Raw genomic sequence first — 25387 nt, forward strand, 5'->3', positions numbered from 1 at the left:
TAACAAATGTAGTTACTGTTTTCTTATCTTTTGTTTTATCAGCTGCAGTGACCGGCTTTTTTTCTGGAGTAGGCTAGAGTCAGGCTACTCAAAGTACTGTAAAAGTATATCTACTAGCATAAATTGCAATGAGGTGGTATTGGAAATGAGAAAGTACCTGAAATAGTGGCTGCTCTTACTCAAATGAAAACATTGAAAGACAGCAGTGTGTTTGTTCTGCAGGGAACAAGGGGACACAACCTCAGCCTTTTATGGACATGACACTTACAGATTCACATTAAGCAATACGAAAAATTATTTACCGAAAGACTTCAAGGGGACAGCAAGTAAGAAAGTTTTGAGGAATCAAGCGGTCAGAACTAGATTTTTGAAAGTTACTGTACAGCTGGTGATTGCAAAGGAGAGGTGCTTTTGTGTGGAGGTTTTTTATGCAGAGCAATTTACTAGCGAGTAATCAGCCTTGGCTGGAGTCCTGGTCTGCGTGGCTATATACAGGTGAGGCTGCACTTAACTTCCATGCTTACTTTGTTCAGATTTCAGTTATGTTATTATTAGATGAGGGCTAACAAAAGATGCATAAATTTCTTTCAGCAGCTCAGGATTTGTAATGAATCCTTCATTAAAACATATCAACAGTCTGTTCCCCCAGGACACAACCCCCTCTGCTACTTCAGTCGAAGAAAGACAAAATAGCAATTTGTTTTTCTTACGCCATTTGAACACAAGGAGGCCCGTGTGTTTATTTTTAGACTGGGCAAAATAATCCATCTCAGGGTTAGAAAAGCGTGTAAAATCTTTAAAGAATGTTTTATTTCCTGCAGGCACCCACGCAGGAACAAGACAGTTCAACCATTGTTTACTGAGCATTTTGATGTAAAATGCTTAAATTACCAGGATCATTCAGTGTCAGCTGAAGAAACCTCATGGGAATGGTTTGATTTGTTTTCAAACCTGCGACAAGGGTGGTGACAGGCTAGAGCTGCTGTTTTCACTTTGAGCTGGGCTGCTGAGTTGGGGTGTGGGCAGAAGCAGAGGAGAAGGTGGTGTGATTTTGGTTTTTTTGGTTTTTTTTGGTTTTTTTTTTTAGTGGAATAGCTTCAGCTATTTGTCTTGGAAAAGAGTGGCGTGGACTCAAATGAGTTAAATGTGCTTGCAGAACTGTCCACAGGGAACTTGGCTACAGGAGAGCTGCTGGTGAAACCCTGGTGCCCACAGAGGACCTGAAATAGCACCCAGAGAAATTATTTTAGGAGGCTCCTGTGGGCTCTGAGACTGAGTCTACAATGAAGTCTTGTGACTCCAAGCAAGCAGCATAAACACAAATGGGAAAACAAATGCATTTATAGTGTAGTTTTGAAGATTTTTGTCTGGCTGGATAAGACAGAACCCTTCCCTACATTTCTGTGGTGCCCTCAGCATTGTTTTAGTGTGCATGAAGCAAAAAGCATAAATAGGTTTTGTTTTTCATGAAATACAGAAGTGAAACTTAAATCTGGAAGCCGTGTCAAGCAGATCTACTTTAGGTTTGCTTTGTTTTGCTGGAATTACTCCAGTCTCACTGCATTAGGTTGAAGAAATAGGTTGGTGAGAGGGGAGAGTCAGGATGTGTTGCTTGTTTCTGCTCCTCCTCCATAGCTAAACCCACTCATCTGGCTACCCGAAACTGGCACAAAACTCAAACAAGTGCACCCCCAAACATGTATTTTTTACAGCTGCAGCAGTATCTGCTACTTTGATACTGCTTTCCACAAACAGAATCTGATACAAGGTTTTTATAAAATGTCAGCTATTTCAGTTTTCTTTGTGTTTAATTTTCTCTTTTTGTCCTTTTGTATTCTACCTCATGTTTGGGGGTGTGTTTTTGTTGTGGTTGTCATGTTTTTGTTGAAATAGTGAGCTTTCTTCTTCTGTGCTAAAATGATGTGTCTTGCGGTAATTTCTCCTGTGAAAATTAATCCTAGTCTTGGGAAACCTGCTGAGAAAATTGCCTTCCTTTCTCATGGGTTTGTCTTTCTGTGACAGCAGCTTCCTGAATTTCCTGGAACAGCTCAAGCTGCTGTTAGAAGGATTCTGCTGCCAAATAGTACCTCTATGTTATTTTACAGTAGTAATGAAACCTCAGACAATATTCCTTGTAGCAAAATGGTCTTTAAAATCTGTAACCATAGTTTATTAAGCCAGTCATTAAGGATATACTGACCTTTGTATGATTTAAGATTTTAAACAAATGATGTCTATAAAGGCTTCATGACAGTAACGGAAGTCCCTTTTTATTCTGTGTTTCTGAAATGGTTTTGAGCTTAATAGAAAAATAGCACCAAGGAAAACCTAAATATATGCAAGTATTCCCACACTTGCATATATTTATGCAAGTGTGGGAATTTATTTTTATGAGGGAAGTGTGATGTCAAGGAAAGGATGGTCTCATCCTTAAAATACAGCTTGTTTTGAAGTGTTTGGACACTCTTTAATTTGATTTGTTATTGACTTGAAAGCTCAGAGGCAACAGTGCAAAGACTTACACATCTCTGTAAGCTTTAGCTCAGATGCAATATTTTATGTTTTAAAAACACTGATACTTTTTGCATGAGCTTTAAAAAGGAAACAAACAAACAAAAACAATCCCTATAATTCCTTAACCTCAAAGCTATCAGAAAAGTCTTGCATTGACTACCTGCCTGCATCTTTCTTACTTGACACAGTTTTGGTGGTTTTGTTTGCTTTTCACCCCTGTTTCCCCTATACAGTCACTTCTCCAGTGGTTTGCAGGAGTCTTTTTTACAGCAGCTGTGACAGCGATGTTTTCCCCTTGTGCACAAACACACTGCTTACAAAAGCAGGTGACATATCTGAGCCATTCTCATTTTCAAGTACGTGTGTTTTGGGTTAACCACGTGCCCTTTCAGCCTGCTTCTCCGGGTGCTCCTGAATGTTGCAGATGGTGCAGGGATGAGGCAGAGACTCTCCCGTGATATCCTGTTTCCCGGTGCCGTGGGCTCTGCAGCACTGCAAGAAGGAGCCAGCTGGCTTAAAATCCTCTGCTCCCTGCACGTGGGCTCTTCACTCAGTTCCATCCTGCACCAGGGACGTCGGTGCAAGGTTTGCTTCGGAGTTCATGTTGCTCCCACGGGCTGAGGAACCCACCTGCAGACAGGGAAAGGTGTCATGGTGGCAGGCAAAGGCTCTTTGGCTTCTTCCTCGGTAGCTGACATCAGGTTCACCCGAGTGGCCGTCAGTGCCAGAGCTGAGAAAGTTGTGTTTTGTTAGAAGTGGTGGGTGCTGATGGAACCTGTGGGTTGGAAGTGAAAGTGTGGTTTTATGCCCCAGGGAGCTGTTGTGGTTACTGAGTTTCACCAGTATGTGCTTCAAAACCAAGTCATTTTCCATTGTTTCCACTCTGTTTAGATGCGAGCAATTAAAATATCCCTGATCCATTGCTCAGGGAATACAAGGCCTTGGACTAGGTTAGTGCACGTGGGAAAATATAGCGTTATGCATCGGCTTTGTGTGCTTTCTAGAGAAAAGAAAATTTGCTGGTAGCAAAGCATACATTGATTGCATGACAGGTTTTCTTTGTGTTTTTCTCATAATCCAAAATACCCATTTCATAAAGTTTTTTAAATAATTATTTTCAAATTATGCAACTATTGGGTGCAATATAAGAGGCATTTCATATTTGTAAAACGAAAAGAATTGTAAGACTTCTTTTCTGTGATATGGAACTTTTAAACACCCTTGGCAGACAATCTGCTTGGAGTCTGGTGTTCCTCAAGATAAAGTGTGAAAGCCCTCATGAATTTTCATGTTTATGTATTTGTGTCGATCAGCAAGGTAGTTTGAGCTTCAAGCTTTGGCAGCCTTTTTCAATACATGGCAGAACATTATTGCATCCATCATCAGGATTAGGAGAGTCTTGGTTAAAATATGTCTTGTCTCTTGTTGGCTGGGTTGTTTTGGAAGCATGCCCTGTGTGTGTCTATCTTACACATCTATAGCACATAAAGGATGGATTTTTAACTGTACAAAAACACAGGTGGGAAATTGCTTTGGGAGTGTAAGTTGGCTTGCTACTGCTAGCGTGACTTGTGTGCAAGGAGGAGAGTACATCTAATATGCAACATCTCCTCCTGCTCTGTCTGGCTAAGCACAGATGGGTGAAGTGAGGACAGGATGTTAGGTTTTGTCTGATTTTTGTCCTGCCTGTTTTTTCAAACTAACCCTTCATGCTTATGCAGTTTTATGATCTTCATTGCATTCAAGTGGCAATGACTGTGCAGTTGACATGAAAAAACAAATTTAAAACTAGATATTCCTCTTCAAGTATAACAAAGTGTAGTGTTAAATGGGAAGCAGCAGCAAATGCAAATGTGACACTTTTTTTTGGGGTTTTTTTTTTTTGTTTGTTTTGTTTTGTTTTTTTAGCGTGAGAGCTGGTGACCTCGTCTGCTGATAGTTGCAGGGGCAAAGCTCTCGTTAGGAAACAAAGAAAACCTGACAGCAGCATGAAGGGCATGGAACTCATAATTGGCCTTTCTCATCCTTGCTGCACCACTTGCTTGGGTTTTGCTGGTGCTAATAATTCAGTCTGAGATCAGGCAAAGAGCAATAGCTGGCATACTTGAGCTATACAAACACATTTCAGTTTTAGCTAGGAGGAGATACCAGGCAGCATAGGAAACACACATGAGCTGTAGCTATTCCTCTCCTACACTGCCTGGGTACCTGCAGCACCCGTTCCACCTGAGATGGAGCCACAAGGGGCTTGTTTGTGCCCAGGATGTCAGGGGGCAGCTTCAAATGGGCTGTGACAGCAGAGGCTTGCAAATTACAGAGATAAGCAGTTGGGTGGAAATCACTGAGATGAGAAGGAGCAGAAAGGTCTGCAACACCTTAACGCTTGCCTGAGAGGCAGTCTGTATCCCTTCCAGTTAATGTCTGCTTCCAGACCTCCTGTCCCCCTCTCTGCACATTGTGCTCTGACTGCCGCTGGCCTTGCCTGAGCCCACACATCTCGGCGGTGTCACGCGGTGACTTCTGAAATAATGCATGGCCAACTCTCTCTGGGAGGTGATTTTTTTGACATCTTGCTTGAAACTACTATGCCAGAGCCTCCTGATGAGGCAAGCTATTTAAAGACCAGGGAGAAAGCTCCAGCCCCCTACTTCCACACATGAGAGCTGTACGGTGCTTCAGCTCCACCTGGCACATGTGACAGAGTGGGATGAAAGTGTGTGCTGTAATTTTTAATGGAATATATTTAAAAAAAGAAACAACCTTAAAAGCTCTTTAACCCCATCTTCATTACAAAAAAAAAAAAAAAAAGACAACCACTGCTTAATCTTTATAGTATCTGTTGCCCACATATTATCACGGCCAGTGGGGCATCTCTTTAGTGTGCTTGGTGGTTCCTTAGGCAGTTTAGTGATTTTGGGTGATTCTTATTATCCTGATTTCCTCATTCATTCCCCAACAGAGCTGTGCAAGGCCTGGGGTGTGTGCAGAACTATGTGTTCATCAAAGTGCATGGATTTTGGAAATGCTCATGAGGAGAGGACATGGAAGTATTTCTGAGAGTTTCGTCACGCAGTTGCTATGCAGTGTGAATTGAGTGCCTGCACAGATTTTAAATTGTTTTCTAAATTAAGAGTTCCCTCTCTTCTTTGTGGGTATGTGCACCTGTGCATTTTTGCAAGGCTGCTGTAGCAAAGACAGACTAATTCCTCAAGTAACTTCTAGGGCTCCTTACGTTTGTGTAGATGCTTGAAATTATTTTGGCCTGAAGTCCTTTTCAGTTGATGATCAAAGTAGTAGTGAATCCTTCAGTTGATGATTTCCTTTTTTTACTTTTAAATCAGTATTCTTATTAATATTATTAGTAATTAAAGTAGTATTGTTGCTGCAGGAGCTAGCTGTTACTGAAGCACAGTATCAGTTTGGCTCTAAAAAGCCAAACCAAACCCAGCAACCCAACAATTCTGGATATCCCATGGTTGTGTTTGACCTTGACCACCAAAACAGTTTTTAAGTGACATTTGGAGGTGCCTGTGTCATCCCCAAACTGAAAGACAGTGTGAATGTGGTATAAGGAAGTTCTAGCTGGGGATTGTGCAGATGTCGGTGTCAGACAGCAAATATGCAGCAGGCTTAACTGGAGTTGTCTGTGGGGAGCACATTACAGTGTTCCCAGGAAAGGCTGTAAAAGTGCTAGCAGGGATAGATAGCAGTGTGTAATATTTGATCTTCTACACTCACAGTTCTCAGTGGAGTTGAGCTCATTTCAGGGATTTCTTTGGCTTTATGGCTTTTTAACTCCTCCTGCAGCAGCATCATGTTTCTATTTTTCCCTAAACTCTTCTCTTAAAGCTGGCAGGGACATCCCTTGCTGCTGGGTGGTAATTGTGGTTTAATGGTAGTTTACTGGTTTAACAAGCTGAAACACAGCCAAGATGTGGCTTGAAAAAAAAAAAAAACCAAACAAAAAGGAAAAAAAATTACTCAGTATGCAGAAAAGCCCAGGTCCTTCAAGCACTGGATGCACAGCTTTGTAAAAGATGAGAGGTGTCCTTGGTCACTGGAGCTGGGCTGGAGGGGAAAAAGGTGTGGCCCACAGGTTTAGGGCATGGGGACAGCCACAGCCCTACCTGACTGGTAGGAGGAGCAGAACAGCCCCAGTGGAGAGTTCCCACATGCAGTCAGATAACTGACCAGTTTTGGTGTGGTTTTGACCCTGTGCATGTTCCAAACAGCCTGGGATTGTAATCTCTAGAGCAATCATTTCATAATGTATTTGATAATGGTGTCTTAAAAAATCCAATGAAAATAGAGGTCCTTCTGCTGCTGATTTGTGATGCTTGTTCAGTGTCATGTGTTTGTTTTCCTTTAAATTTTGTGCCATTTAGGAAGAAAGTGGTTTCTGCTGAGCCCCTGGACCTGTGAAGAACCAGTCACTGAACCCTTGGGGGTTACAATAAATCCTCCTGACAATTGAACTATAAATACTCTGTATATGTTAACCTGTATCAATGTCAAAGTCTTTCCAGGCTTGTCAGAAAGAACTCCAGGAAGGGGGATGTGGGTTGCTTGGCAAGGATAAGAGAGGTCCAAACTGGCTGTTACAGATATTCTGTAATTCTCTGGTTAATTGAATTCCACTTTTGTCAGCATTTATTTCCTCATTAAACCTAAGTTTCAGAAATGGGTGAAGTAAACCAATTTTGATTTGTTGCAATCAAATACTTTGTCAGGGCAGGATCTTGATTTCGTACCTGTTTTGGGAGAACAGATCTTTCTGCAATGCTCTCATGGGATTTCTCAGGAATTTTTTAAGCAATCTGTATGGGAAGATACAAGTGCCTGTGTCTGCTGTTCACCACTTACTGAGTTAAAAAGTAAATTAGGTTGAGCTACCAGGTTAAGCTTGCTGGGAAGAAAAAGTGGAGCCTGCTTTGGCACCATGAGTTACAAAGCATCCCAATCTCTTGCCATGTGGTAATTCCTTGCTGTTTGCCCTGCCTGTCCCCTCCTCGTGTCTGCTGTGGGACACATCTGCAGGCCTTGCTTTCATTTGTGTGACTAATCTGGCCATGCCTCGGCTTTCGTTTGTTTCGGTAAGGTCAGAAGCAGCTCTCCGTACATGATTTTCTGAAGAAAAGTCCAGTCTTTGTCAAATGAGCACTGCCTCAATGAGAGCTTTATGTAGACTCAGACAAATGAGATTGCAGGGAAAAGGCATTCCTCATCTCCTCTCCTCCTTCCAACGTAAATAGTGCAGCATGTGGGAAACAGATGAGCGGACTTCCTGTGAGAGAGCCAAGGATGACAATTTTTGACTTAATTGAAATGTTTGCTTGCTTTGTTCTTTACTTTTTTCTGGGGAAGATCCTTCTGATTGGGCAGTGGAGCTCACCGTCCTCTTCCTTGAATGTGAAAAAACTCTTCCTGGCCTTTCCCCTTCAGCAATTACTCTGATGACTGAGCACTTCCATAGAATTTCTTGTTTATAGACAAGAAACTGGTTTGGGATGCTCTTTGCTCATTTCAACCACTCAGCTCTTTGGTTGTTTTCTGTGTCAGCCTCCTTTAATGACATCAGTTAGGAAAGGACGTGTAAATAACAGATACTTTCAAAACACATGCCTTGTTAGTAGATGAGAAGCTGATCTGTGGAGGGGTGTGGTGTTCCCCATGGCTGGGCCACCTCTGTATGTGGAAGCACACATACACTCTGAGAAGGCATATGTTAGAAGACCCTGCTGTTAAAATTCGGGGCTGGCCTTTTATATGATCGACTGACTGTCAGTCAGGGGTCTTCAGGCCAGCTGTGTCAGCTCAGCAGCTTTAGATAAGTTATTAGTAGTATCACTAGAATGTTTGTTCCTTTATCAGGTACTTTACTCTTCATCTCACTATCAGGATGTTTAGCTTTGGAACTGGTGAGTCAGACTGGTTTCAGCTTTATTCAACACCAAAAGCATTGTGACTCTCCCTTCTCCATGTACCACCAGTAGCTTTGCAAATACTATTTGCCACTGGTGGCATTCTTTGAGTTTTTTACCCCGTTCCAGGCAGAGCATCCTGTTGTAATCTTCACTCACTTCTGCCAGGCAGATGTGTGTGGTCACTGCCTGGGCTCCAGCAAAACGGGTGGGGGAGCTACAGGGGCAATCCCTCAATCCAGGCTACCTGCAGACTTTTCCAGAAATCGCCATGTTGCCTGTACCCAGTGGTACATTCAAGGTTTTATTCTGAGCTGTGCAAGCTACAATTGTATTGGTTTTCTGTTTTCTAATGGTAGTAGTTTTATTCCCATGAGCCCAAGGACCTGGTGCATGATTCCTCCACTTAAGCTCACCTCTACTTTCCCTTCTTGCAGCTCAGAACTTTATACTGACTACTTTTTCTGCTGAGTGCACACAGATTCATGGAAGAATGCAAATCGTGAAACAAGAGGAATCCTGTCACCTGAATGAGCACCATTGTTTAATAAGCTCTGTTTCACTTTCCTTCTTTTTCATCTTTATTTGACCATATCTTCTACTAAAGACTTGAAAAAAAGATGCTTTTTAGAAGTGCATTATTAACTACCCTTCTGATGGGGATTTTAATCCTAGCTAGAATTTTATTACTAATGGACTTCCATGAAATTTATTGAGCTATTGGTAAGCAAATGTTCACTGAGTGCATGCTTGTCTTGTCAGTTGATAAAAACCCAAACAAACTCATGCTGCTTCCCTCTTTCTTGTTACAGCAAACCAACCCCATTGATGTGCAGTCCATTGAAGAAATATTGAGGGTAGGTACTCTTAAATAATAGATCTCTGTGTTTGCTTAGATTTTGCATGCCTTAAGGTAACGGCTGGGGGAAAAAATACCTCTGTGCTTCTGTTCACTCAGCTGATGTAGCTGTTGCTAGTTTTGGGGTGTGCTGAGGAGAAATAAAGATGAGAGTCAGCCTCAAATACAGCTGGAGTTGTAAGATCAGTCTTTCTATCAGTACATAAGTGTAATACAGTCTGGTGCAGTGCAAAACTGACAAGTCATCCAACACAGCCAGAGCTACTCCCACATCAGGTCAGGGGGTGTCCATTCCCAAGTGCCCTTCCTCCAAAGGCTCTGGACATGCTGCCTCATGTCTGTGCTGCCAGCCCCAGCAGCATGGCCCTGAGCAGGAACACACTGGTGTCCTTCCCACCTGCCTGTGCATGGCACTGCTGCTGCTCCCTCACTGGAATTCCAGCCCACTCATGCAGAGCAAAGCCAGGGCTGATGCAAAACTGTCTCTGCTGTAACCTTGTGTCAGAGCCGACTCTGTAAGCAGCGCCCAGGCTCCCAGTGGCTGTGGCTGAGTCTGTTATCCCTTCCCTGTGCATGCTGTGAAAATGCCCTGGGATTCCCAAGCCAGTGGTGCTGATCCTGAGGAGATGTTTCCTTGATGTCAAATGCTGTTCTGAGATGCTGAAGCCCTGGCGGAACAGCTTGGTTTCTGCGATTCATTTCCCTCACTGTTGCTTCAGGCTGCAAAATCCTGATGCCTTGATTGCTCTCCAGAAGCTGTTGTTGGGGCAGTGTTTTAGCTGAAGGGGAGCTGTCCACAGGTGCCTACTGGCTGCCCTGCTCTGGTTGGGCTTGCAGCACGAGGACTCCACCTGGAAGTCTGGCATCCTTTTGTGTTTCCCCAGACATTTCCAGTGTGCTCGCCGGTTAGTAATGCATATCACTATTTTTGTAGGAACCGTGGGGAAACATATCCAAATACATCAAGAGGTAGATCCAAATGCATCTCTCAAGCATGAAACTTGATCTGTGTCTATCAGCAAAAATCCTGATAGCTGCTCCTCTCAATCTCTTTCCAGGAAATGACCCGCTCTTGGCCACCTCCCCTGACAGCTCTTAATACGCCTACTAAAGCAGAGCCTTCCAAATTTCCATTCCCAGCAAAGGTAAAGCACCCTCTTTCTGCCAGGACTTTTGATAAACTAGAAGAGAGCTTTCTGGCTCTTGCATGTGCTTCCATCTGATTTTTTTCCCCCTTCTATAAATAAAGACTGTTAGGAGGTATTACTTTTAGAAGTAGTAATATAAATTAAAGCACAATAATAAATGTGCTTTAAAATATAAAAAATAATAAATAATAAAATAAAAAATGCTTCAGCAACTTAGACATTTGCTGTAGTTGTGGCCTTCAAATGTAACTACTTTTCTGAGATATTTCAAGTATCTCTGATGAAGCACAAAGTATATATTCTTTTTGTCAACAAAAATATTTTCTGGCTGTGTTAAACAGAAGTATTTGGTAGCTCTTACAAAATTTTAAAAATATTTCTTCAAGAATGCACATACCCCTAATGTGCTAGCAATATGTTTTTGGTGATAGTAGCATATTATCATTTCTGTCCATGCTAAGCTATGTCAGGCCAGCTTAGACTATTGGACATTTTGACAAGCTAGTTGAAGTGTTTATTACAGTAAAGTAGTACATGGAAAATGATCAGGATCCTGCTCTTATGAGAGAGCTCATTTATTTTATTCTCAATTTTCACTTTGTCCTTTTCTTCTAGGAATTGCAACCTGAAGGATCTGTAGCAAAGGATCAGAGTGAGTAGATACCCAAAGAAAACACAGTTGTATGTTTATTGACAGATAGCCTTGTGTGTTGTGTGTTATAAATGATATGTCAAATGTTTACATTGATTAAGAGGCGTAGTTTCCTCTGCTTTGTTGAACAGTGATGAATTTAGAAATGGCTTAAGAGGCTTACATTCATTACCTAGACATTAAGGCAGCAGTTCATCAGAGGACAAACAGTATTTCATTAGGAAACCCCATTTGGAATGATGAATAATCTGAATGACAGTTATGTCCTGGAATAAAGTGATGAGTCTAATCTGGTACTCAGAGACCACAGAGTAAAGTAGGCTACAAAGGAGGCAAATAAACCCAACCTATTCATTTTTGATTTCCAGAGCAGTATGGAGCACCTTCAGAGATGTTGCTACCTAGTTCTCAGCCAAGAACATCGTAAGTAACCACACCCTGTTCACCTCTCTACTGTGCAATTAATTAAAATAACCTGGAATGAACTGAATTTTGGGTTACTTGATGTTTCTGAAGATTAAGGCTTTATCAGTCTGATTTTTCTTAGAAAACTTCAATGGAGGGATTTTTCACCAACAGCAATATAATAGTTTTATGATGAAATCATAGTCATTTAAGTCATTTAAGTTGGAAAAGACCTTTAAGATCATCAAGCCCAACCCTTAACCTGACAACCCAAATTTTAACCAAGTCCACTAAACCTTGTAATGATTATGATGACTGCGTTAAAACCAAAACAAAACTGAAGAAAAAACCCAACTATTAATGCACCAGATTAAAGTAATTTTGTTCTTTTCATCTGTCGTTGCTTAGCATCACGCTTTCGTGCTCTTCAACCTACAATAATGCATCCAACGGACATAAATTACAAAGGGTACAAACTGAATTTGATTGATTCTGGATATTGTTTTGAACCCTGGGAGGGCTAGTAAAGCTCCAGCTACAAGAGCTGTAAAAGCTAGGGCTGCAATTTTAAAGCAATCACAGGGTATAGCTTTCTGCCCAAGGAAAAGTTTTCTAAAAAGTGTTGTCTTAATTTTATTTTTATTGAAAAAAAAACCCACCAAAAATTGGTGGATAAAATAACTTCGTGCTGCCCTTGTAGGTGAAAGTGGTTATCTGCTAACTAGGTTAATTACAGAAGTTGCTTGAAAGCAGTTTTGTGTGGGCTGACATTAGTCTTTCAGGATTAACCTTGCCAAATGCAGTGTTGGTGGATTCTGAGCCCTGAGTAACAAATAGAAATCTTTCCATGTCTGGAAGGCTCAGGGGTGTGTGTGCAAGGCACTTGCTGAACCCTTAAATTTAAATGTCTGTCAGTTCATATGATACATAAAGATCTCGTTACTCTGTGATATGTTGTTCCATGGAAGGCTGCAAATACAGACTACAAAGCTTACTCCAGTTGTCTGCCTTTTCCTTATCATGAATTATTTAATAAAAAGCAAAACAAAATTGAGCTAATCACAAGTAAGAGCAAAAGGACATTAATCTTGGTTGAGATTGTAGAACTTTTCATTCAAGCTTTGTAGGGTCTGTTAAACATCCCTTTTTCTACTGTTCCAGCAGGATGCAGAGGAGCCCTTGCTCACTGGGAGTGTGGGATAGTGTCTTGTTTCTCAGTCAGCTATTCCTTTAATCTCTTCCTTGTTGGAACTTTCTTCCACCCCAGTTTGCTCCTCTTCGATGACTTCTGGAAATTTTCATTGCGCTGTTAAAACTAGTTTCAACTGCTCCAGGCTGTGCCTTCCTGCCCAGCTACCCTATGACCACCATCATTATTTCTGTTCTCAGCTGCTTGTAAAAATCCCTTCAGCGCTTTAGTCAGTTTCCCAGGCAGCAGAGAGACTCCTTTCTTAGCCCAAAGGGCCAGAATTGTAAATTTGTCACAGTATGGAGCTCTGTCCTTTGCCATGATCCCCTCTCTGCTCAGCATCCTTGCTGGGCACTTCAGAGGCAGTGCTCATCTGCAAGGGCTGTGTGCCCAGGGCCAGCAAAGGCAGTGGGAGCAGGAGGAACAGGGTGGCCTGGCTTTGTGTCCAAGTGAGGTTTGCCCGAGGACTTCCTCTACATCTTTCCCTTGAACTGATGCATCCCTTCTTTTTTGTGTGTGTTTTCTTTGGCACAACAGGCCTGGCTTTCTTTGCTGTTCAATGCACACGTGACTGTCTGAAAATTCAGCTGCCTGGAGTAGCTTGTGTTGCAAAGTATAGCTGGCTGAAAACAAACAGCGTTTGTGCTGGTTAATTAGAAGATCAAATCCCAGGGCATCTGTGTGCCCAAATTAGGCATTCAGCTTTTCACAGCATGCAGGGATTTCCCAGATGGATTTCATTCTTGAATGCAGCCCTGAAGTTTGCACCTGGCAGTGCTGGAATGGAAGCAGCCCTTCTTTTAAAAGGGAGATGCCAGCTCATTCTTGGTGATGCATTTTTAACCTGGCTAGCTGAGAGGGACCAGCCTGTGCTTTTAGTGAGGTTGTTTGGCAAATGATAATCATTTTTGTGCTGCTTCTCACTAAAAGGACTCTCTTTAAATAGCTTTAGGGAGATTAATGGTGTGTGTATAAGCTGCAAATGAACAGGTCGTGCAAATGAAACCTTAGCATCCATTAACTCCTGAGGTAATTGGAGCATTAAAATTATTAAGGCAGATTTATTTTCTCTAACTAGGCTATTTAACAATTTGTTGAAACCTTGTTTTGGGGAAACTGGCTTTGTCTACCCTTGCAGAAAAATGACTCAAAGTTTTAGTGTCCTTCCTTAATTCCAGATTGAGCATGAGTAGTTGCAGTGTTCTTTAATGGTGATGCATTTTATTTACCAGCAGCTCAGGTGGAAAAGGTAGTCCTTTTTATTACAAACAGTTAAATCAGATTTAAGAAGATCTAGGTAGTTTCTTAGCACATTCCTGTCCACAGCAGGGGTTTGAAACTAAATGATCTCTAAGGTCTCTTCCAACACAAACGATTCTATGATTATCCTCTTACCTCTAAAGGAAATAGATCTTTAGTCCACAATTCTTAAAGCAGAAAAAAACAAGAACAAAGCAACAACAAAAAAAACAAAACAAAACAAAAAAAACCTCCAACCACACAAAAAAGAAACAAACCCCAAAACCAAACTAAAAAACTTTCAGCATATTTTAGCATCCCTGGAAGTTTCTTCACTACCACCTTTGAAGGACTCCTTCCCCTAAGGAGTTGGAAAAGAAAATAAAAATAATTCATCGAGATGCCAGTAGATGCTTGGCCAAACTGCCCAGAAGTGTGGAGAGTGCCTGTGTTGTCATTGTTTTTTTTTCCTTTCTGTGCCTCATCTGTCTGGCAGTGAGTTTGAGCTCTGGCCCACCTGCAGATCTGGCTGCTGCAGGATTGCTGCAGGCTGCAGGCTGTTTGCCTTGTGTAGGAAATTTGGAGCTCTCCTTTTCCAAGGTGGTGTCCCATAGCGCTTCCCTTCAGTGTTTACTCTAAAAGAAGAGGCAAGAGGTGATTTCCACCAAGAAGGTGTGTGAGGAAATGAGGCAGTGGAGGATAGATCCCAGGGGAACAGCAGTCAGAATGCTGAACAAAGAAAGCACCAACTTTTTCTAACTTTCTCCCCCTTTTCCCAGGGTGATGTGGTTCACTGGGGATCATTTGTATTTGTTTTCTCGCTATAAAATGTATTGTCATGAGAGGTCAGAGGCTTATTTTTTGTGTTTGGCCGGGAGAAAAATTTCTCACAGAAAGCCCTTAGTTTGAAATGAGGTTGAAATAAGCAGAGTTTTGACCTGATTAAAATCCCTGTCTCAGTTCCCAAGCTTTTGATCCCATTTTTGGAAGGACACTGGAATGATTTTCTGGGTTGAGGAGTCTGTCACCAGCTGGTTTCAAGACTTGAATAACAAAGTTTTGCCTGCCTATTTTCCAACTTCTTTGAGATGCCTGCAAGATTGCCAAAGAGGGAGATAACAGTCTGGGAGAGCTTGTGGTCTCTCCCCACAAATCCTTCCCTTCTAGCCTTTTAAAAAACCTTGGTAATATATTGAAATTGCCAACAGTAGTTACCACCTGCAGGCAGAGGACTAAATGATGCTTTTGAAAATTGTTGTGGGCAGCCTGCTCTCTTCTCTAGCAATAGTGAAACAGAGTTCATGCCTTCCCACTTGAAAACTGCTCTGAGTACCTGAACCGCTCAACATTACTGCTGAGCTGTGCAGGAGCATGGAGTTCATTGTGTACAGAAGAGATGGGAGACAGGCTTGACCTTGGCACTGACTTACATATGTGTGATAGGAGACTTGAGCAGCAAAACGAGAACCCCTGTGACAGAAGAAATATTTGCAGCCCCTGAGAGCAAAGCGTGTGAACATGCACAGCTCCTGGTGCTCCTGATGCTCTCTGTCCCTTGGGGAGCCATGAAGGCTGATAGCATGAGAGGCTCTTGCTGTACCAGGAGCAGACTTCTTTCACCCTCTGCTAGTGTGCAAAGTACCCTTTCTGAGGAGCAGTCCCCTCACAGAACTTGGTCTTTGTTGTCTGTAAATGGCAGCCATTGCTACAGACCTCCATTGCAAAATATCCCAAGGTCAGCTGGAAAGCAGAGTGAAAAAACAAACCAAAACATTTTAACCATTCATTTCAGGTAATGACAGGGTTTAATGACAGTAGGTTGAGCATGCCAAATGTTCAGAAAGGATGGGGGAGGTTGGTTTGTTTTGGCAAGCACAAACCCAATCTTTTTCAGTGCCTGCTGCTTCAAAATGTGTCTGCCTTGGCTGATATTTATCTTCTGGTTGTCTTTCAGAATGCTCCAGGACGACCTGCAGCTCAGTGATAGTGAAGAGAGTGGTGACGACCAAGTCGGTTTTAGCGTTTTATACTCTAGGCACACAGACTTCCCTTTAAACATCACCACTTGTTGCATTGTTCTGAGTTCTGAGCTAACCTTTCCTCCCCCTCTCCTCTTTGTTTTTGTGAACAAAACAGGTTGTTGAAAAGTCACCTTCTCCACTTGCTCCTCCAAGGTACAGGTTTGTTCCCAAACTACTAGCTAGACCACATAAGGAGAAAAACAAAACTGGTTTTTATATGTGGGGTAGGAGGGTAAGGATTCCTGGTTTCTCCTGTAGCTACAGACTTTGGTTTCTGGCTGCTGTTGAAAGTCAGCTTTAGTTGTGTGGGGTTTTCCGGAAAGCTCCAATTAGAAGTTAATAATCCAGACATGCTTGATTTTGCCTATGAACTAGAATTGTATTTCCTCAGCTGCTCCCTTCTTTTCTCCTCCTCCCCTCCACCAGTGTGTCTGTAGATCACACTGCAGCTAATGGGATTTTCAGCTGTAGTGGCAATGGGTGAGATGTGAGTCCAGTTATAGCTCAGAAGGAAGCCCAAAACAGCCAAGTGGGTAAAGAACAGGAAAGAGTTAGGAAGACTCACTGAGTCTGTTTCAGCTCCTCTTGATAAGGAAGCTGACTGTAAGCAGTTCCTGCCATGTATTGTTAGACAGAAGCAATATTCAAGGTAGACCAAACACCCACATGCCAGCATTGGAGGAAGAAAAGCAGAAAAGCTCACAGTTTTTCCTGTAGGAGAGCACTGACATGCATTTTTTGGCTTGATGTGTATATTCTTCAAGCACAAGATAGTGGTCTACAAAGTCAGGCTTGCAGAGAAGCACACCAGTACTTGGCATGATATGTGTCTCTGCAAACTCTTGAAATAGGAGTGTTCTCATGATATCCATCTTGGATCAGCAAGGAGCTTGCCTCCAAGTCCTACAAATCTGTTGATACTGATGTGAGAAACCATTTTCGAAGATAAAAAAAGAAATTAAAATATTTAAATTTTAATTTTGTAAGCCCATTTCAAAACAAATGCATAAAAGTGACAGCTCTCCCTCAATTCCATCCACTCCATTGTCAGTGTGGAGGAAAACACTTTTGGTTAAGGGAGGGTATTGCTGCTGCCTGATGTGGCTATTAATGAAGTGGTTACAGCAGCATGATCAGATAACACACATGAAGTGAAAACTTAAGGGGGAGAACAGAAAAAACAGAAACCATCCTGAAATAGATGTTCCTGTCTTGTTCACCTTTATTGGAAGCTTTTCATTTTGCTGGCTGGATTTTTCAGAAAAGTGCTGATCAGTTTTGGTGCTTTTTAAAACTTCGGTTGGCAAAACACAGCTTCATATTGTAGCAGTGGCATCCTGCTTACATATTTGACTGGGTTGGAGTTAAAGGTTTTATTATTTCCAGCAATTTTATATTCTGGTGCTTTATTTTTTGAGTATGCCAATGTATTCTTCTCGCCTTCTTCCCTCTCATCTCAGTGCTAAAACATGGGGGTTCAGTTTTATTTTTGAATACTGCCATGTCAATATAATAAGTACATAACCTTCACCCCTGCTGCTTTCTAATTTTATCTCATGGTGGCCTTGCAGTTCCTTACAGTCCCAGCCCAAGAGTGTGGCATCAGCACATTCCAGCAGCTCGGAGTCAGGGAGCACCAGTGACTCAGACAGCTCCTCAGACTCGGAGACAGAGAGCCACTCGAGTGACAGTGAAGCAAACGACCCTCCAAGAGCACCAGCACCTGAGGTGAATGCAAATAAAAGGCAGAGGCTGCTTACACAGCCTCTTGCCTCACACTCTGCTGTCTCAATGCAGTCAGGGCAGGAGACCTGAAATACTGTTCTTGATATCTTTCCTGCATCCCTCGACTTTTCTTGCCCTTTGCTTCCCTTCTTAGAGTTTGTCAACCTCAGTTACCCTTAGAAACAACATAATTAGACTTTCAGATGCCCAGCCTGGAAGTGTTACCCCACGTCCTTTGGCATAGTTGTCTAGCCCTCCTGGAGGATGAATGCCTTCACTGGGGAGACACAAGCAAGGCACAGATGGGAAGCACACCTGGGCTGGGCTCTCTGGGGCAACCTCTGCATGTCCAGGATTTCTGGGTGCCAAGGCAATGGGCAGTGTCAGGGTGAGACCAGTTTCCTGGTAATTTAAGAGGAGCTGCTGCCTCCCTGCAGTTCCTGCACCCAAGAGACAGATTCAGCTTCTCCTAGGTTGTAGCTGAAGGGATCAGACCTGCAGGAGAGGCTGGAATGTGCTTCATCTTGCTGCTGTTGGATTTGGCTTGGATACTGCTGCATTGGTATTTCTGAGGTTTTTATTGAGGAAAGCAGACAAACAGAACTTGGTGCCTTAAGCTTTCATAATTGTGAAACCATGCATTTTTAAAAAAATCTGCTGCAGAAGTGCTCATGTCCCATGCTTTCAAACAGTTCCCTCAGCTTGCAAAACATTTTCAGGCCAGTGGGAAGTGCATGGCTGTATCTGCAGACCTCAGCTGATGTAAAACAATCCACTGGCAGTTTTGAAGTACTCTTACAAAGCCCTTGTAATTAATTTTTCCTCCCTTGCCTCACTCTAGATTGCTTCCTTTTCAGCTTAGAAGTGCATGAACAGGGAGAATCTTATGTGCCAAAAACAAGCTTTGAGATATCCTGTCTTTCCATTTCACTCTGATGCTCTTTACCCTCCAGAAGTTCAGTTACAGACTTTGCCCACTCCAGTATGGTGTCTTTGAAGGAAGCAGATGTTTTACTTCTCCTCTTTTACCAAATTCTGCATAGTGTGTCCTGAAAATACTAATGAAGTCCTAGCTACCTTCCTTTGACCTTTTTATCCTTCTGTTTAATTCAGCAAACTGTTCATCCATGATGCTCTGGAATAAGTTAGGGCACATGGCCTGTTTCTTTGTTTGTAGTCGCTTCTTCACATGCAAAAGCTCACACTTTGAGACCTCTAGGCAATAGTCTCTGGTGAACTGTGCTAGGATGGAAACAGCCCATAAAGACATCAGCTTTGAATCCTTCCTTTCTCTTTTGTCTGCAGCCTGAGCCACCAACTTCTAATAAGTGGCAACTGGACAACTGGCTGACCAAGGTGAACCCACCAGCAGTGCCAACAGAGAGCCTCAGTGAAACTGACCGTGGGGATGGATGTGAGGAGGGCAAGAAGCAGGAGCAGGGCATCAGCAGCAATTCCTCCCAGCGGCACACGGAGCTGAGGGAGCCTCCTCACAAGAGCCAAGCAGCCAGGGCTCCTCAGGAGGCTCCTCTTCCGACCAAACGCAGCTGCCAGAAGCCTCCTGTGCACACCGAGGAGCCCTCGCCCAGGCAGACCGTGGGGATCAAAAGGCCCAGCAAAGCCCTGGTGCACGAGGGGCCCAAGAGAGGCCTGAAGGTGGAGAGCGACCCTGGTCCTTTGGAGGTCAGAGAGCAGTCTTCCAGAGACAAGCCAAAAGTCAAAAAAACAGTGAAGACAAAATCCACTGACAGAAAAGACTTGAAAACAGGACCTCAAGAACCCTCTGAGAAAAAAAAGGACAAGGGCTCCCACCAGGATAAGGCCAAACCCTTCTTGGACCCCAAGCTCATGGGAGATGCCCAGGCACGTGATACTCTCAGTCCCCTTGCTCAGGACCAGGGCACAACCCCCATCAGGACCAGCAGCCACAGGCCTCAGGATTTGCACAAGGAGAAACTGCCCTTGCCTCTCAGGGAGAAGTTGCTCTCTCCAGTGAGGGACCCCCCAACCCGTGAGCACCTCGTGGTGAAAATAGATCTCTGTCACCTGGAAAAAATCCCTCAGCCCCCCAGGAAAGATGGACACCAGAAGAAAGCAGAGACCAAGGACCTTCCTGGTGTGAAGAAGCAGGACTTGAAGAGGAAAGCCACGGACACTCCTGAGGAATCCCTTGGAAAGAAGAAGGTGAGAGGTGGACGGGAGGTGGGTTTGTACAAGGACCAAGGTGTTGTTTGAAAAGCCCATGTGGAGTTCCCACTTCACAGGGTGGGAGTAGAGCCATTATCCTTCTGTAAAGGTATTACCAAACTTCTAAGGGGAATGTGAATCAGAACTGTCTGTAGATGTTTCTTGTTGGTCAGAAATCCCCTCCTGAGCAAATGAAAAGCCTTGTAAGCTATCTAACATGCTTGTTTTTTTAGAATATAGTTTTGCTTTGTGTTTTTGAAATCCTGGTTTTCTCAGACAACAAAAACAGTTGTAACAGTTGCTTTCCCTTGAATTACAAGACAGCCCTTTATTTAAGTGAGGTGATCGTTGCTCACAAGTACTTTTTGGAAAGCTGACTCCCAAAGGGGACTAGGAATATACCTCCAGCCAGCTGGATCAGCTGCACAAAGATTTGGCTGCAGGCCTTGTGGTGAATGGGTATTCCCTATGGATATTTCAGTCCCTGATTCCCTTTTTGGTTCTCACAGAGCAGGTGGGTGAATAACCTTGGTTTGGGTTTTATTTAGTTTTGCAATTTTATGAATTTCCTGTAGTTGTGGGGGAGAGTTGAGAAGAGCAGAGAAATGGTGAAGAAACTTGACAGACCCCAGAAGTTCCTGCTCTTGCAGAGCAGTGGGAGAAAGGGAAATAGGCAGTAAATCTGTCACTTCTCCCATTGTCTAAGAGACACAGGAGAGGAGCTATTTGGTGTTAGACATCTTCCCTTACAATCCCAGTGTCTGGCTGCAGGGAAACCCCCCTCAGGCCTCACAGCAGCCAGCTGGGTCAGATACAGCTGTCAGACATCTTTTGTGGCAGTGTGGAACCTGAAAAACAGTGTAAGGATGTGATCTCAGTGCTGGAGCCTTGTCCTGAGCACACTGCCAGAGGTAAACTGTGTCACAGCACAGCCCAGTGAGTGACATAAAGCTGGATGTGTCCCACACATGAGTCCAGAGTGGGGGAAGAACTCACTGAGAGCATGCTGGTGGAGAAGGACCTGCAGGTTCCCTTGGATGAGAGGCTGGACATGACCCAGTAGTGTGTGCTTTCAGACCAGAAAGCCAAACATGTCCTGGGCTGCATCCAAAGGTGAGTAGTCAGGAGGTTGAGGGAGGGGATTCTGCCCCTCTGCTCTGCTCTGGTGAGAACCACCTGCAGTGCTGTGGGGGTCCAGATTACCAGTGCTTTAAAATCTCGCCTCTATCAGCATTTTGGCAATAAAAATCAAACCCCCCCTGCACATCTGGGGTATCTCTGTGATCTAACTCACATACAAGTGAGTTAGATCACACACATACAAACATACTTGCTTTCAATTACTGTTAGCAGCAATAGGTTTAGCAGTTTCATCCCTGCCACTACAAAACAATTGAAATCTGTATCTTCTGTGCTGTGGGTTTGCAATTTGTTGGTTCCAGTAAGGTATTTTTCTTTTTTTTTTAATCAGAATCAATCAAACTTAACTGCATTGGTCTGTATTTTATGTGAACTTTGAAAACCTAAGGGATTTTCTTTTTCTTTTTTTTTTCCTTCCTATTAGAGGAAAGAGGAGGAGACTGATAGGAAGAAAATGAAATCAGAAAAAGAAACAAAATCATTGCAGTCTTCAGCTAACAAAGACTCCAATAAATTGAAGTGAGTATACAGTGGTGGAATGGCTGAAGGATGTATAAATCCAATCTTTCTTAAACAGCTTAGATCAAGGATCTGTATCTCCTGTCCTTATACTCATGAGTTTGCTTCTAATGTAATGTGCCTTCTGAAACCTGATCTGCAGCAGATCTGCCTTTACATCCTGGAAGCAACCAGTCCAGAAAACAGCTTTGTAGGTGTGGGTGGGTAAGTGTAGGGAACATTTCCCTTCTCTACTAAAATCATCTATTGTCTTTGTCTCATTTTCCTAAGTGACCCAATGTGCCTTCTGAGCCCTGACTGTCTGGAATTTCAGGTGGCCTTTGTGGCCAGGAATTCCTCCTTTAGCCCAGTGTAGCATTTGCAGTGCTTCTGGTAGATCTGCTGCAGCTTCCCCTGTAATTTGCATACCAGGGCAGTGCCAGCATTCTGGCTTGGCCTTTGCTGGGGTGAGTGCTTCCAAGAGCATGTTTCCAACTGGGCAGCGTTCCCAAGAGGGGAGACTCATGCCTCAGTCATGGGCTGCTGCATTCAGTTCCTGCTTGCTTGTGGCTTGAACTGGAGGTGTTGGCTTGGGTTGGTATGTAGTGTTGAGGTTTATGTCCTGACAATAGGAGTAAACTGCTTTTCTGAAGAGAAAACACTGATGCACTCTGGAAGCACTGAGGCGCTGGGACTAACGTTTAGTTGGGTGAAGGGATATTTGAACTGTGTTAGTAATGGAAGAGCTTTAATTCTGGGGTTTATTTCTTCCTTTTTCTCAGTGAAAATGAGCGCCTGTTTTAGTCATGTTCTGGCTTTGGGAGTGGGAAGGACAGGATGCATTTTTGGGGGAGCGAATGCACTGGGGCAGGTCAGGGGATGGTTCTGTGCTCTGTGGAGCATCAGCTGTGCCAAAGTAGAGAATCTTAGGAGCACATGTGCAGTGAGTAGGGACCAAACCATGGGAAAAGTGGGTGGTGAAAGAGGGGAGAGGACTATCCCATGCACAACAGAATCAGGCAGGATGTGCACCATCACACCTCAAACTTCTCACTGGGTTAAACTTAATTTGCTCCTCTTCTGATGTTGCAGTCCATGAGCTGGGATTCCTTGCTCAGAAGAGGGTTTGTGTTGGAGGCATGCTTGTTTTGCAATGTCCTGATGTTCTGGTTACAAGTGTTTGCTCCAAGGACAAGTTCTGAGGCTTATTTTTACTTGAAAAGCAGCTTGCTTGTATGTTGATGTTCACCTAGTGAAGGTTTGCTGTCTAAAGCACGAGGCCCATGACGTTTCATTTCGCTTTTGTTGAATTCTTTGTTTTAACAAATCATCTCACACTTCCAGGGGAATTTTAACAGAATTGGTATGTGATATAACTAAGTTTGTAAAAAATCCCTACATTATATGTGCACCATATTCATGAATTTGCTTCCCATCTCCAGAGCATCAAAAGCTTCATCTGAAACCCAGAAGAAAAATATGCTCCCACCACTGCCAGCCATGTCCACTGGACAACCTGCACCAAAGTCAACCAAGATGACCCAAAAGAGACCCAGAGCTGAGACTGATGAGCTGCCTGCCATGGATAACCCTCCCAGGAACAAGAGCAACCACAAGCATCCTTTGTTTGACAAGCACAGGAAAGTGGAGGAAAATCATACTGAGCTGTCAAAGGGTATCAAAGTAGGTATCTAGGATAACTGGTGGGATGTTTGCTCCAACTCACGGGTGCTATGTGAGTCTCTTTAGAAACATAATCTGTAAACACCAAAGGCGTGACAGTCATGTTTATGCTAATCACCATTTCAGATTGTAGGCAACTGCAAATACAATATTGGTGTATTTATAAAGTGTGGTTATAAAGACGAGATTCCTTAAAAACAAGAAAACAAGCAACCTGTGGTATTGACTATAACCCAGGTATAAGCTATTATAGCTTGTTTACAAAATAGTTCATGATTCTTGCAGATGGTTCTTTGCATTTCTGGGTTATAAAATTCGATTACATGGCTGTTTACTGGTGGTTCAGGGTGTGTGGTCTGGGATGTTGTTCTCTGTGTGTGTGTGTTAGGACAGACTGTGCACACTCTATTAGCTGGCTTCTAACTGCCTGCTTTTTCCTGACAATTTAGTTAGTAATAGAGAATCAGCAGTTGTTGTGTGGTTAAGGTTGGAAATAAATGTGAATGGATCTTATCCATTCTGCCTTGGCTAGAGGACATGAAAAATGTGCTGCTTGCAGCCTCACTGCTCTCTTGGTCATTGTGCAAGGAAACCTGCTGCTGAATTTCTCTGTGCTTGGGAAAAATTTGGATGGTGTTAAGCATTACAAGCAGTCAGGTGAGAAGCAAGGAGGGGTTGCTAGGGAAGAGAGCCTGGAGAACAGACTGTGCTTGGGACAAAGAAACATTCTCACTTGAAATTTAGGAAAGCCACGCTTTGGAATTGGTTCAGGCGCATCTCTCTAATCAGCTTTATCTCTCTGCTTTTTCAGGGATCTGCAGGTGATGTCACAAAGCCTTTCCCAGTGCCTTCTTTGCCAAATGGTACCTCTAAGCCAAGGAGACCTCTGCTCAAGTTTGAAAAGTAAGTTTTTGTTTGACACCCCTCATCTGTACTTTCTGAAGACATGAGGCCCTGAAGCCACCTTGGCTTCTGCTTTTTCATGAGCACATCTTTGGGAGGAAAGAGAGAGAGAGATGTATGAGACCTGGCTGGTACTGCTTTCTCATGACTTAACCCACCCACCACAAAGTAAAGGTTTACAAGAAAGCAAAGTTTTACAGCAGTTCTTGGTTTGAAGGAAGCTACTCTGGAAATTTGGTACCATTTCCCTTGTAAGCAGGTAACTTGAATGCAAGGTCTTCTGGTCTCAGATGAGTGTGTGGTGCTGCCAAATTTATTGTATGTTTCAATCAAATGTGTTTATGGGACTGTACTTGAGGAATGATAGATGTCATAATTACTGTATTTCCATGGAAATGAGATAATTAACTTGCTCCCATAGAAGCCTAACCTCTAGTGGTTTTTTATTTCTGAATGTAAGTTTTTGATATTATTCCAACATATATTTTTTAAGAAATCAGTCAACCCATAGCATCCTCTCGAGATGAAAGTAAAGCTGATGATCATCCTACCGTTTTTCTCTTTTATCTGTTTTTCCTCTCTGTCCCCAATTCAGGCAGCATTCAAAAGAATACTACATGGAACAGGCCCAGAAGCTGAAGCACAAAGCTGATGCAATGGTAAATCTTGACCTTGTGCTGGGAATGTTGAGCAGCTCCTGCACTCAGCCCTGGTACCTCTGTCCATGGGAATAAGATTCACTGGCTAATGTGACTTCCATACTCCATACTTGGAGTATGTTCAGGTCATGTGTTGGAAGGCTGTCTTTATTTGCCAGATGCTCAGACATTTCTCTGTGATGTAAACACATCTAGAGAAGAGGTTTCAGAACTGGCATTGCTTAGGGTTAGCTTTGCAGAGCTATAAAAGAGTCCTTGGAAAACAGATGGAACAGTTAGTTTTAAGACAGTTTAAAAAGACAGAAAAATCAGGATCCTGGTGGTTATGTGTTGCTGGTGGCCAAGACTTGGAAGTGGCCTTGGCAGATCTGATTTTCTCTGCCCTGTGCAGTTTAACAGCATGCACAAGTGAACGTATTGCTGTGCTAGTTATGGCTCAGTCAGATAATGTCCACTTGCTGTTTTAAACTTTCTGTTTACCTGTGAAAATGAAGAGAGGGAATACTGCAGTGGGAGAGCCCCCTCTGCCTTGCAGAAGGCAAGCCTCCAAGACCAGATAATCATATCTAAAAAAGTGAAAATAATAAATTACTTGATATAACCACTGAGCAAGAGGAAGAGATAAAAATGGAATGCACAAAGCT

At 43.1% G+C, this 25387-nt stretch overlaps 1 protein-coding gene across 2 annotated transcripts in view; it reads left to right on the forward strand.

Moving 5' to 3' along the window:
• Window positions 1-25387, forward strand: part of AFF1 (ALF transcription elongation factor 1) — a 68837-nt gene that overhangs the window by 35591 nt on the left and 7859 nt on the right. The window contains exons 4-15 of one of the 2 annotated variants that reach the window (XM_085058148.1): window positions 9248-9292; window positions 10353-10439; window positions 11058-11094; window positions 11463-11517; window positions 15882-15936; window positions 16064-16107; window positions 17520-17676; window positions 18979-19875; window positions 21440-21519; window positions 22941-23181; window positions 23993-24084; window positions 24680-24743. In XM_085058148.1, coding sequence (XP_084914274.1) covers window positions 9248-9292; window positions 10353-10439; window positions 11058-11094; window positions 11463-11517; window positions 15882-15936; window positions 16064-16107; window positions 17520-17676; window positions 18979-19875; window positions 21440-21519; window positions 22941-23181; window positions 23993-24084; window positions 24680-24743 — 1854 coding nt within the window. The remainder of the gene's footprint in view (window positions 1-9247; window positions 9293-10352; window positions 10440-11057; window positions 11095-11462; window positions 11518-15881; window positions 15937-16063; window positions 16108-17519; window positions 17677-18978; window positions 19876-21439; window positions 21520-22940; window positions 23182-23992; window positions 24085-24679; window positions 24744-25387) is intronic. The other variant, XM_085058150.1, reaches the window with a different exon arrangement.

This window comes from Lichenostomus cassidix, chromosome 4 (assembly GCF_008360975.1).
Source record: "Lichenostomus cassidix isolate B80296 chromosome 4, HeHo_3.0, whole genome shotgun sequence".
Taxonomy (NCBI): Eukaryota; Metazoa; Chordata; class Aves; order Passeriformes; family Meliphagidae; genus Lichenostomus; species Lichenostomus cassidix.